The 14,236-nt window shown below is 34.7% G+C and overlaps 1 protein-coding gene across 3 annotated transcripts in view; it reads right to left on the reverse strand.

The window, feature by feature from the left end:
• Lrp6 (LDL receptor related protein 6) overlaps positions 1-14,236 on the reverse strand; it is a 147,715-nt gene that overhangs the window by 64,651 nt on the left and 68,828 nt on the right. For all 3 annotated transcript variants that reach the window (XM_023565292.2, XM_063238243.1, XM_013153063.3), the window contains 4 exons: positions 7,437-7,633; positions 5,593-5,724; positions 2,896-3,292; positions 1,628-1,799 (listed from right to left, as the gene is read on the reverse strand). In XM_023565292.2, coding sequence (XP_023421060.1) covers positions 1,628-1,799; positions 2,896-3,292; positions 5,593-5,724; positions 7,437-7,633 — 898 coding nt within the window. The remainder of the gene's footprint in view (positions 1-1,627; positions 1,800-2,895; positions 3,293-5,592; positions 5,725-7,436; positions 7,634-14,236) is intronic.

Consider the following 14,236-nt stretch of genomic DNA (forward strand, 5'->3'; position numbering starts at 1 on the left):
AGGAACAATAATTTCGTTTTCAACATAATCACTCATAGTAAACTAAAACAGAAAAGACCAACCATAGAATTTTTAAGACACCTTAAAGAAAGACCCCTATGTGATAATAAATCAGATGTTCTTTCATTATGTAAACTTCACTGCTACAGACATTCTTCCAGGACACACTGACTTTAAACTGTTTTCAAGGGAAAGCAACACCCACACAGTGATGTATGGTCTACAGCTGATCCACACACAACTGTGAACTGGCTAGGATTAGGCAGGCAATTTGTACTCCAGCAGACCCAAAAGCAACTATCAGCCTGTCTGAAAAGCAATTCATCACCTATGTCTCATTAGCACTGCCCTCCAGCTGTTAAAGATTTAAACATTAACTTGGATTTTAAAGAGGGGGGAAAGGGGGGAAGTGAAATACTAACAACAGGGAGAAATTTGGATTTTAAAGGGGGGGGAAAGGGGGAAGTGAAATACTAACAACAGGGAGAAACTTTATATAGTCAGTCTACACAAAATTTTCTGTTAATGGAAACCAGCTGCAAGAATAAGAGATGCCATTTTCAGTCTCTGGGCCTAGTAAACGACTAATGGGTTTCTCCTATTCCAAGTTTCCACTCTGGAAGGAAGCCCCCTTAATACATTATTCTCTCAGAGTTCCTGGCACTTTGCAGAATTACCTTTCTAAAATAACTGCTCTAGTTATTTTCTATCCATTAGTTGTGTGCAATGGCTCTTTGAAGAGTGTTTCTAAACTATTCCTTCTATGAGATGCCAAGCATCCCCTCTCCAAAGAAAAAGATCCTAACTCTGTCTCAAAGTATGTGATCCACAAAACTGGCCGTTTTTTTGTTTTTGTTTTTGTTTTTGTTTTTGGTACCGGGATGCAACTTACGACTGCGTGCTTCCAAGGCAGGCGCTTATGCCACTGAGCGAAGTCCCCGGCAAAACTGCCTGTTTTAAATCAAAGTTGTGAACTTGAAACATGCCATTCACAAAACACTGTGATAAAATACTACTGATTATTTTCACTACAATTCTATTTGAATGCCACAAATTTGATTCTACTACATGGTAAATATTTTTCCCAAGTTTTCTCCCATGGAGTTCATAAATCAATTTAAAAGTTGTTCACATGTAACCACTTTAATATTTAATGCATTCCCCCATCCACTCCAATACCAATAGCAACCAAAGTTTTATATATATATATATATATATATATATATATATATACACACACACACACACACACACACACACACACAAGTGCTTTGTTTTCCTAACTTAGGACTGCTACCTCTTCTAGTACAGGTCTTACACAATTTTGGTTTGCAGAAACTGCTTCTAGGAAAAGTCAGGCAGAGTTTTACTCAAAATGAGTAAAATCACTTAAATAAGTTTTCAAAGCTAAAAATAAATGGCCATTTTTCATACCAATATCACTCAGGAATCCTAGGACTGGGTAGATGAGAATGTATTAGCCCTAGAAATGTAGTTCAGTAAAATTTCTATAAAAAGGCATCTCTGGAACCCCAGGTACTAGTACAAGCAGGAATATCTGCACCAAGTTACTAGCAACTTGAAAATACAAAAAACTGGTCTTAAAGTGAAAACGCAAGAAACAAACCTCAATTTTGTCTGTTTTGGCATCCCCCCAGTATATTTTGCCTTCATCATAATCCAAGGCTAAACCATTTGGCCACCCAAGAGAAGTATTAACCAATACTACTCGATCAGAGCCATCTAGAGCTGCTCGCTCAATTTTCGGGATTTCTCCCCAGTCCGTCCAATACATGTACCTACAAAAGAATAGAGAAAATGACCTAAAAATAAATAATACATGTGAGATTCACCCCACACATTACATTGCTACCAACAGTCAACATCCTCAAGAAAAAGTAATAGGACTTAAATATCTGAGAAACATGTTTAAAATATTTGTAATACTAACATACAAATTTTTATATCAGTATTTTCTGGAATTGGTCCTGAAAATGCCTAATAATAGTTCAATTTGCTTATTTATTTTGAGACAGGGTCTCTCCAAGTTCAAACTGCATTTGAACTCACTTTGTAGACCAGGCCAGCCTCAAACTTGAAACAATTCTTGTGGCTCAGCTTCCAAAGTGCTCGGATTACAGACATATGCCACCACACCCAGCATAATTTAATAATTTTTCTTTAAAAAAAAATTTGTGCTTTTCCTTTGAACTTTTTCTCAATGGCTCTTAAATCTCTAACATAAAAGGTTATCTTCATAGAAATATTCATATGACAAAATGAACTATCCAAATAATTTTTCCTACAGTGATTCCTGTGGCTTTTGAACAACTAAATGGGTCTAAAGCATACCACACTGAGGTATAACAATTTGTCACTATGTCTGTCATCAGAATAAATCTTACAGTAACAATAGAATTGAGATGTATGTACAAGTTTATGCTTCCCTGCACTCTAGTCAGGGACCTAAGGTTAAATAATAAAGACATGAAGTAAAGCAACAGGGCCTGACAAGGTTTTGGGAGCCAAGTTATTCATGTACCTTGGGAAATATAAAGTAAAATATATTCATTTTGTAGGTACTGAAATACAATCTTATTGGGGAGAAGAAGTGTGCTGAAAATTTCTTTCCATGTTTTTCATGGTCATTATGCAACCTAAGCAAAATCTGCAGACAATTCCCAAAGTCAGCATGCGTTAAGTTCATTTAGAGAGAAAAATATTCAAGATGTTATAGGCTCCCAAAAAAGCAATTTTTGAGAGTTCATTCTAATTACTACCTTTTAACAGCCATTATAGAGCTATTTATTAAAAACCAACATAAATTGCATGTACTTCATGCTGAGTTAACGTTTTCAGATACCTATTAAAAACAGAAACAACAGAGCTTCTTACCCAACCATGGGATCTAACACAATAGCTCGGGGCTCCTCTAAGTCTTCTGAAATCAAGATCTTCCTCATAGTCCCATTGAGCCTTGTCACTTCTATCCGATCAGTGCCAGTGTCTGTCCAGTAAAGATTTCGTGCAACCCAGTCAACAGCTATACCATCAGGATGGGCAATTTGAGCAGTAACCACAAACTGACTGCCAGATCCATCTATGAAGGAGCGGCGTATGGCCCTCACTTCATCATCAGTCCAGTAGATATAGCCTTCCACAGGATCATAATCTATGGCAATGGCATGACGAATGTCTTCTAACTGCAGAACTATGTCTGTAAAATCTGGTGTATCCAAAGAAATGCGTCTCAAGTCTGTCCTGCGGGCTAACAGCAGTAATTCAGTGGCACCTAGAACAAATTAAATAAAGAAGAAATCATTTAAAAGCCTCAGACAAAATAAAGAATGTAAATGCAGAATTTCTTTAAGAACACACACATACGCCCTACCCCCACACTCCCGCTCCTCTTTAGAATAGATGTGGAAAGTAACACAGTGAAATAGGAAAAGCCCACTATGAAGCCAAACTCTATGATGAGTAAACTCTAAAGCAAGTTTTATCCACTCTCTGGTTTCTTTTGTTAGATAGAATCTTTATAGCTGATGAAAATATTATAAAATTGGATTATAGTAATGGTTGCACAACTGTAAATTTATTTTGAAAAATCACTAAATAGTACATCTGAAATGGAAGAATTTTATGATATGTAAATTAATTCTTGGTAAAGTTATCTCATCAAAAAACACAGGGCAATACTTGACACAATTGAGGACAAATGAAGTTATAAAGAAGGAAATGCTCATGGCAGCAGTGAATAGAGAGAAAAAGAAAAACATGAGAGTTGTGGACCCAACAGAACTTGATTCAGGCAGTTATATAGACTTAGGCAAAAACATCAAATCTTTCAAAGTCTAGTTTTTTCACCTAAATGTCCTAAGGCTGCTGAGAATTAACAGTGATAAATGTGAAAACTAGGAAAGTATTAAGCATATAAATACTCTCTTTAAATTAACTAATTATTATGTATAAGACAGATTTTAAATGTTTGTTTCACTGAGTTGTAAGTCACATTTATGACTTACAAATCAAAATTCAATGAAAACATAATTGAGCATTAAACTCAATTTTTCCATTTGATTTTTAGTGTACAAGTAAATCATCTCCACAGAAAATACCCAAGACTAATGAAACTGGTAAGCCACTTAATAATTGAAAGAGCAAGAAAAATTACTATTAAAAAAAATTTTTTTTTAGGATATAAACTTCAAGCATCAAATCAGTTACAGATGCAAAAACTAAGGAAATCAATGATGTTTCTCAACCTCAGCTATCTGATTACAGGGCTAATTATAAATTTATTCTGACTTGAAGAAAATATTACCCCAAGTGCCCTAGTAGGCACCAAGTAGAAGTAACTGGACAATTCAATGCCCCTACTAAGTACCAAAAGGAACCAGTCGAAACTTTGCAAACAAAAAGCCATGGAGCTATTAATCTGAGCAATGACCAAAACAAAATAGTTAATTTAAGGTTTCTACCTGCCAAATGTACACCTCAAACTAATTTTGAAACTCAAAACTAGTTAAACATGTACATTTGTACCATTATGAGAAACAGGCCACTATTGCTAAAATATCTTGGTTTTAAAATCAGGCTACAGTTTTAAACAAAAAAAGCAACATTACAAAAAACCTTTTGTTTTAAATTCAAATCAAATTATTGTTTGCCATGGAAACCATCTGACAAGAGCCAGCCAACTTCACCTTTGACTATGAGGATAATTTATCAATGCCAAGTCATAACAAATATCCAGTACACAGACTCAATTCCATCTCTCTGACTCCCTGACCTCCTTGCCAGGAACACACTAACACACTCTGAAATAAAGGCTTCTGCTTTTCAGAGTTAGATAAAGAAGCTACTGCTAAATATAACTATTTTCTTATCAGGTCTTGCTGGTTGCTAGAGAACCAGATGGTGATCAATAAGGGTAAGAATGAAGAATAACATTCTCATTAAGAAGAAAAAGAAAAAACTGGTGTTCTTGTAAATCATAAGTCCCTTGAAATGTGCTAAATCAGTGTATTTCTCCAACATGCCCTTCCTCTATAGGGAATTATGCATAAGAGGAGGCAAAATATGGTGGTTAAGTAGAAAAAGAAACTGCTTTCAGCACTATGATATGGCTTTTGTTTCTTCTGAGAGCACTTGTGTCATTATTAGAAAGCAATTAAAAATATTCAGTCACTTGCTAGAAAATACATATATCTCTCCCATTATAATCTTTGTAGCTTAAAATTTAATGAATACTTTTCCCTCCAGAAATTCTTTATTTACAAGTGCTATCTACTATTAAAAATATTTTTTGAGACATTCATTTTCACATGGATCAACTCTGCTATCAGTGATTATGAAAAATTGATAGAGAACAAAAATAGTATATACTTTTTTCCAAAAATAGCATGATTTAAAATAATAAGCTTATAAAATAGCATTCAAAAGATGACATAAAACATTCTTCCTACATAACCATTTGAGTGACTGGTTTCCCAAAACACTGTAACCTATAAAACTTTTTATAGAAAAATAAATCAGAAAATCTCAAATGCTCTCATGAAGTTTTCTTTTTCTTGGATAATATCATCTTACCATTTTTGCAAGTTTTTCCATTCTCCAGAAGTTTGACCCCCGTTGGGCAAGCACACTGATAAAATGGCTTGACTGGAGACATCAAACACAAATGAGAACAACCACCATTATCAATTCCACATGGATTTGTAGCTGTCAAATATAAATCACACTGATTAATACCAATGATTATGGATGACCTCCCTCATTCTAGGTACACAAAGGTTAACAACCGTAACATGAGCAACAGTGATAAACCAAAATTATTACCAAATGTTATCCAGGTGCTTGACTACCAAACCATCTGTAAAGAAATGAATTAATCATCAAGAATTAACTTGGCATTTTGTATCCAAAGAGAAACAAACAAAAAGCAAAGCAGGAAATCCTTGCTCTAAAAGAGCTTACAATCTAATTGGTAAGCCAAAAATCAATAAACAATAAAACTAAGAAACAAAACAGTGAACCTTAAATATCATCTTGCACATTATAGACTGTGAGTATAGAGTGAAGCAGAAATCACTCATTTGAAGAACTGAAGAAAGACTTCATGGAGTTTGTAAAATGTGACTTGAAATATAAGAGAAAATTAAAAAAAAAAACATTTCAAATGTGTTAACATCATAAGAATAAAAGCTTGGAGGCCATTCAGTGAGTAAGATAAAATAAAGAGCAAAGATGTGGGGTCAAGGTCTTCACTGTCTAACAGAAACTAAAGCTAAAGGATGAGAACACTGTAGTGGATAATATTGAAAGCCAAGAAAAGTAATTAGAATGTTGAAAGGTTGTATCTTGGAAAGATTAATATGAAAGAGATATGCAGAATGGATTAAGTAAGAGGAAAAACTCTTTTTGAAAAGTAGAGAAAACTAATCAGCAAATCTATAGAAACTATGGGATGAACATATTCAAATAATATTCATGGGAAGAGCCAACAGAAGACAGAGACTAACAGATGATATAAAAGACAGCAACATAAAAGTAACTGCAAATTCTCAAGTATAACAGAAAGGATCAATAGTGTCATTAAAACACACAGTGAAAACTTTCTCCTGAGGGCTACGAGAACAAAAAAATTTGTGAGTGATTAAACATTTTCTTTGTTATAAAAGAGTAACACATTTTAAAATATTTTTGTGGGCTCATGATCATCAAATTCCAACATAACACATTCAATATTTGATTATCTCCTCCAAATGGAAAAAAACAAAGCAACACATGATCCAAAAACATTCTGGCTACAGAACACAATCTGAAATATACTCAGACACATGCCAGACATTTATTTACACACAAGTGCCAAACACTTAACATTCTCATATTCCTTCTAAACCTAATTCCATTCCTCTCTTACAAGAGGTCATTGTGAGCTGACACAGCCCAAGTCATTTTAAAGGGTGACTAAAATAGAAGCAAAACTTTAAAAGAGAGAAAGAAAGGAAAGTATGCAAGGAAATGTCTAAGTAGGTACTTTATTCAGGCAAGCTGAGATACTGAAACTCATCATCTAAAATAACCAATTCCCCTTCAGGAAAACTGTTTTCTAAAGACAGAAATTCCAACACACATGCAAAAATGCATCTGTGTAAGCTTAACAAATGAGTTGTCTCAATTTTTAATTTATTTCTTTTTCTCTACTTCCATTACCCCAAACAAAAGGAAGCTAGTAAATAGTAATACACAGCTACAAATAGTTTATTTTAGGCTATTGCTTAACCTCAACTGTATTTCCATCTTTTTTTTCTTTTTCATTTCCTCCTACTACTTTTGGATATGTTCTTCCTCCTCCTGATCCTCACTAAAGCCAGACATCAGACTGGCGCAAGCCTGTTCCAACTTATGATTTAAAAACTAAGATCACTTACCATTTGGCTGCCTCTGCTGGCTAAAGGCATGTATATCCATGGGAGAGAAGATGTTAGAATGGATTTCACGCAGACCTTCGCCAGTGTACTTGTTGCAAGCCAAAATGGAGTGTGTGTTCCAGTCAGTCCAGTACAATGTGTCCTCAAACAACGTCAAGGCAAAAGGATGTGGAAGGGAACCTTTAACCACTGCCTGCCTATTAATGCAAAGAGAAAATTTTATTTTTAAATTTTCTTCATAAGACCATTTGCTCCCATTAAAATAAACTTTGTTCACATTAACACATACAAATCTTGCAGAACAACTACCTTTGGGTCAATGTATCTATGAAAAATAATTGAAAAATAATTCACATGATAAATTCAAGTATGTTTTCAAGATGTCCCAAAAACCCCACCAAGGCCTTCAGAATCGTCCTTCACATGGAGGCAGACTTCAAGTTCACTACAAGCCACTTTGACAGAAAAGGCCTAAGTGTCACAAATGCTGTCAATTCCCACTCCTCTGCTATCACTTCTGAACTGACATCTTCCATCCTTTCACATAATACGTTATTTTCATGAGAAGAAAGGTGAGCAATAAGAAAAATTCCAAGAGTTACAGCTGGCACTGGAAGCACATTTAAATCGTCAATAGGTTTATTCCTTCTTGATGCGGAAGAACAAAGAATCTGAACCTGTTGCTTCAATCGTTTCTTAGGATTTTAATAACGATGAATGAAAATATACACATGGGGCTAAAAAAGCTTTCAGGTCAAGGTCCCCCTGCAAACTTCCAGCAAAATCACCCAAACTGACTTCTTCATATTTAACCTTCCTAATTTAGGCAGGCAAAACAAAATCCTTCACTGTTAAGCTATGTTCATGGGACAAAGAAGACCCAGAAATTTCATTAACTATACATATTATTCAAAAGGAAAAGGAGTGAGAGTTAAGTGTCAAAGCATAGAATTTTGCAGTACCAGAATTACATAATTAGTACCCATTCTAGAGTAATAAATTGTTTTGAGTCAAAATAATGTCCATGAAAATACTTTTTCATCGACATTTTTATAAATTCCAAGTTTTCTAAGAGTCTAACAGAAAGAAAATATAAACTACTAATGAAAAATAATCTGGGAAGCTACTTGATGATCATTAATATCTATCAGATAACTAGTTCATTAAATTGTTGCGCAGTAACATAATGCCAGGTATATAACATCAGCATGTTTAGTTTGCCAAACTTTTAATTTTGGAAACTTACGCCACTCTATCAGCCTATATCAGAATTTCTCCTTAATGTCCCATTCCTCAGCGGATTATTTTCCCTCTCATTTACAACAAAAAACAAATGAGCAAACAAAATTGTCACAATACCTATTTCTGAAGTGCATCCTTCCACTTTCAACATGTTCCTGCCAGCTTGAACCACCAGTGGTACAGGCATGACTGACCCACTAGGCAGCCTGCACCACTGGGATACAAACAGAACTAATCACTTTTACTGGTATTTTTCCTAATAAAATTAATATAAAGCCACCTAATGGGACAGTTGTGCATGTTCCACAAGTAGTTCATGCTTCCCAAAAGTAAGACAGACAAATTACAGTTCCATTGTGAATGTGTTAAATGAGTAATTTTTATTAATTAAAATAGCCTATCATAGTTTTAAGTTCAATTTTAAACAAGCCCACTAATGTCTTGCAAAATTCTTCATGGTAAGACACAAAGAATAAATTCTGAGAAGATGCCAAGACACACAAAAATATAAATGAAAAATAAAGAATAATAAAAACTAAGTTACTTGCACTTCATCAACCATCCTAAAAAGTAGGAAATTACATAATCCAATTTCTTAAAACTTTGGAGACAAAAAGACCTTTTAAAGGTTCCTTTGTGTCTCTTTAAGAGGTAAATTTTCCCTAATGAACACAAGAAAATAAAGATGGCAAAAGCAAAAATTCCTCTCTGAAACCTATGATTTTTTTTAATATACTGACTGAAAACACATGATTAAAAACCAGACTGAACTGAGTTTAAATCCCCCAACACTTACTACTTACATCATCTCTGCAAGATGTTTTCCTCGTCTGTAAATGAAAGATAATAATCTATCTCACTGAGTCACTGTGAAGATGAAATGGCAACATATGCAAAGCAATTTCACACTATATTTGGTACTTAATAATACAGTGCTTCATAAATGATTCCTCAAATTTAGGGTATATGTTTTTCAGTATTTCCAAGCTAATTTAGTTTGTTTTTCATTTTTAAACTGGGACTCAAACTCAGAACCTCACACTTGCCAGGCAGTGGCTGTGCCACTGAGCTATATCCCCAGCCTGTAATTTAGTATTTGATATTAAGTCTTACATATTTAAACATGAACATTTCATATGTTAGTTTTTAAATAAAGCTTTTTAAAATCAGTAATTAGATCCTTTAGATGTCATTTCCTTTTCACAGTCTTCCTTAATTTGTTCTCCTCCAACTAAAGTTATTTTTCTTTTTCTAGCTGTCACAGTAGCTAGTGGACTATTTCATAAATATTTACTTATTCAACAGCTCTGTAAATGAGTACCTTTTCCAGAGTAGGAACTATGGCTTTTTTATATTTCTAAGATCTCATACAATGTACAAAAATTAGGTATACTTATTAAACTGTAAATGCTTAATAGAAGTTAAATGTTTTACTTTATGAAACAAAGTAACAATAGTTAATACACTGTGTATCATTATCTTCAAAGTAGTTATGCAAAGTACACTGACAAAGATTCTTTCCTATGAAGAACAGATATTAGCACAAAACTTTCTATGTACTAGAAGAAACTAGTAATATAAACAAAGCAAAAAAATTAAAATGTTTTAAATTGAAAACATGTAATTAACAGAGCTGAATAAAAAGCCGAACAAAACATAACAATCACTCCTAGGTCATTTACTTATTTGTCCAGTCAATCAGGACTTGTTCTTAAAGGTGTAGATAACTAACTGTACGGTTTTTATCTCCTCCCTCAACTTCCAAGATGCTAGCATTACGGAACATATTACCATGACTAGCAGATTTCTGTTTCTAAAAAATAATTAAGGGATAACTAAGGAATCAACTAAACAATGATCTGGGGTGTTTTTTGGTTGTTACCGGGGATCGAATTCATGACCTCATGCTTGCCAGGGCAGTCACTTACACCCCTAAGCGAAACCCCCAACCCACAATGAGATTTAGAATTAATAATTTAGTAAAGTTAGCTAGCATTCAAGCTGAGCCTTGACAGGAAAAAAAAAAAAAAAAAAGCTGATTCAAAACAAGAAATGGAAGACCTACAAACTAAATCAATAAAAAGGGCCATGTCACACTTTAATTACTGAGCTTCTTCAGGAGGAATAATACACAGCAAGTTCTAAAGTCTTTACTGAAAAATGGTTAATTTACTTTGAAAAATCCCCTTGCCTTTTGTTTATCTTGGGAATGTCTTAAGTTACCCCTTATTTTTAGTTTTAATTTTTATCTGGAGGTCAATACTGAGGATTGAATCTAGGGCCTTTATACCACAGACCCATTCCCTTTTTAAATTTTGAGATAAGATGTTAAGTTTCTTGGGCTGGACGGGAATTCATAATTCTCTTGTCTCAGCAGCTCAGAGTACTGGGTCTACAGGCATGTGCCACCATGCTCAGTTCTGTTTTGTTTTGTTTTGATTTGATTTGATTTGTTTTAGAGACAGTTTCACTATGCACTTCAATCGGGCCTTGAACTTACTTTGTAGCCCAGGCTGGCCTCAAACTCACAGTTATGTCCTTGCCTCAGCTTTTTGGGTGCTGGGATTACATGCAGGTACCCCTATACTCCCTGTCTCTCATTTTTTAAGAACTGCTGGATACAGGAGTACTGTAAGTTTACAGTTCCTTTATTTAGCACTTTGAATTTATTAGTTTACTGCTACCTTTGTCACTTTCCTTGTCACTGAGACACAATACCCAACACCCAAAACTTAAGGAAAGATCATTTTGGCTCATAGATTAGTCCAAGGTTAGCTAGCTCCAAAGAAGAAATAGCATGACAAAGGGCCTGGTGGAAGAGAAATAGCTCACTTCATGGTGGCCTGGAAGCAGAGAGCAAAGGGAGGAACCTGGCAGAAAGACAAGAGATCTTGATATTCGAGTCTTTCTCAAATTTGGGGGAGCTTTCAGCCATTATCTTTTCAAATAACTTCTCTGGCCCCTTCTTTCACACTTCTTCTGGAATAGTCAGCATGCTGGCCCACTAATGGTGTCCCTCTAACCCACCCAGCTCTATTCATGCTTCTGGAGCTTGTTTTTTCTTGCTCCTGCATCTCTGATAATTTCTCTTGTCCTATCTTCAGGGTCACCAATAGTTTTTTCACTTATTCAGAACTGTTTTTAAATTTATCTAGTGGGTTTTTTTTTCACTTTAGTTATTGTACTTTTCAACTCAGAATTTATTTTTGGTTTCTTTTTAGATTATCTTTGTTGACAGCTTTTCTATTTTGTTCAAATATTATTTTCTTGACTTTATATCTTTTTATAATTCTTTGAGAATCTTTAAGCTGTTTGAATATGTTTATTAGATCTGTTATCAGGTCTTTTTACTTTTTACTAGGTAAAAAGTAAGTAAATTTACTAGGTAAATTTACTTTTTTCCTCCTGTAAATAAAGTGTTTATTTAAAGGCCTTTTCTTTTGTTTATCCTGTCTTACGTATCCTAGTTCAGTGCTTTCTCCCCTGAAATGATTTGTCTTTTATTTATAATGTTTTCCTGAGTTTTCTCATCTCATTTCTGAATTTTTCTGGTTTCACATTATTCTTTCATATTTGTTCTGGTTTCTCACTAACTTTGGCACAATTTTAAACACAAATTTGACCTCTGCTGTGGTGATGTTTCTCTGGGGTGCTTTGTATATAAGGATTCTGTTCCTTATTCCTCCTTTTTCGGGGGGGAGGTACCAGTGATCAAACTCCTAACCTCATGCTTCACAAGCAACAACTTGAACTACTGAGCTAAATTACCAGCCCTTCTGTTCCTTATTCTTTTCTTCTTTTTCAATAAACAACCTCCCCAACCCACACACCTTTACTAGGAATTGAGCACATGCTTCCCAGACAGGTCCATTTTTGAGATAGGGTCCTACCAAGTTACTAAATTGCTCAGGCTAGGATTGAATTTACAATCCTCCTGCCTCAGCCTCCAAGAGTGCTGAGATTACAAGCATACACCATCATAACCATCTCTTTGTGATAACTTTAAATGGGATTTATCTTGATATTTTCCTCTTCCTTATGTTTATGTAATATTAATTTTCCTAAACTTTCACAGATTATTAAAAAGTATGATAGCTTGGTTGCTGAGATCTTCTACCTAGTCCCCATCCTTCTGTGAAAATAATCTTTGCTTTCCCTTTTGTTCTTTCCTATCCTACTGAATTTTGTTTCTATTCAGTATATTATCACGTTCTGTATGAGAACTTTGAGGATTCACTAGAGTTTCACTGCCAAATTTGAAGTTGAAACATAGCCATTATATTTTTATATTCCATAATATATGTACTTTTGAAACACCTATTTTTAATTTTAAAATATCATGTTTTAAGTCGCTTTAGTTTTTTGGAAATGAGGCCAAAAAAAATGTAACAAAAAGTTTTTTAATTAAATTCTTGAAGTTTCTCAAAGTTCAGAAATTTTTCAAATGTTTACAATCTGGGGCTCTCTTAGAAACAAACATCAATAACCTACATACATATAATCAAACACAAGAATGTAAGTATTGTGTCTTCAAAAATCTAAGCACGATCTGAGAAGAAATTCCATGTGTCTGAATTTCAAAATCTGTGCTATGATTTATATTCAACTCATACTGAACTTTTAACTGCCTGTTTAACAGCATCAAGAGCACAACCATTAAAAAATGTATGAGAAGCCACGGATATAGCTCAGTGGCATAAGTATCTGTCTGAAAAGCACAAGGTACTGAATTTGATTCCTGGTACCAAACAAACAAACAGAGTATGAGACACTACTTTCAGTTATCAGTTATCATCAAAGGAACTTATTACTAAGCATCTAGCTCCCTGGCCCCTTCCTCTCTTCTGCTACCCATATGATCTGCTGCTTTCCTTAGATATTACATTGTAATACAAAGTCCTCACTAGACATAGCTGCCTAATCTTGAACCTCTCAGCCTTCAGAACTATAAGCCAAAATAAGTCTCTTTTCTCTATAAATTACCCAATCTCAGGCATTGTTACAGTAACAGAAAACAAACTAAGAAGTCCTGTCCTAATATAGACATTTACCAAGAAAGTTTCCATAAGTAGTACAATGGCCTATCGATAACTTTGAGTGAAACCACTCTGTTCTATTGTATATCCATCACACTGTGATATAGTTAGCATCCCTGGTCTCCCACAAACTAAAATACTAGAGGCACTCCTGTAATTGGATTAATTAAAATTTTCAATACATTTTCAAACACTCTGGAATGGAGTAGATACACAATTCTGGGTTTAAAATTTTTTTTTTTGTTAAAGAGAGAGTGTCTTGGGGGCTGGGGATTTAGCTCAGCGGCATAAGCACCTGCCCTGCAAGCAGGCAGTCGTGAGTTTGATCCCCGGTACCGATAAAAAGGAAAAAGAAAAAAAAAAAAGAGAGAGTGTCTTGCTGTGTAGTCCAGGTTAACCTTGAAGTTACAGCAATCCTCCTGCTTCAGCCTCCCAGACGCTGGGAATATAGGGATGTGCTACCATGCCGGCCAACCCTGGGCTGAGAACCATTAAAGAAATAAGACAGCTCAGAGCAAGGAA

This window comes from Cavia porcellus, unplaced genomic scaffold, assembly GCF_034190915.1.
Source record: "Cavia porcellus strain 051 isolate PalLab524CR breed Dunkin Hartley unplaced genomic scaffold, mCavPor4.1 scaffold_27, whole genome shotgun sequence".
In the NCBI taxonomy this organism is placed as follows: Eukaryota; Metazoa; Chordata; class Mammalia; order Rodentia; family Caviidae; genus Cavia; species Cavia porcellus.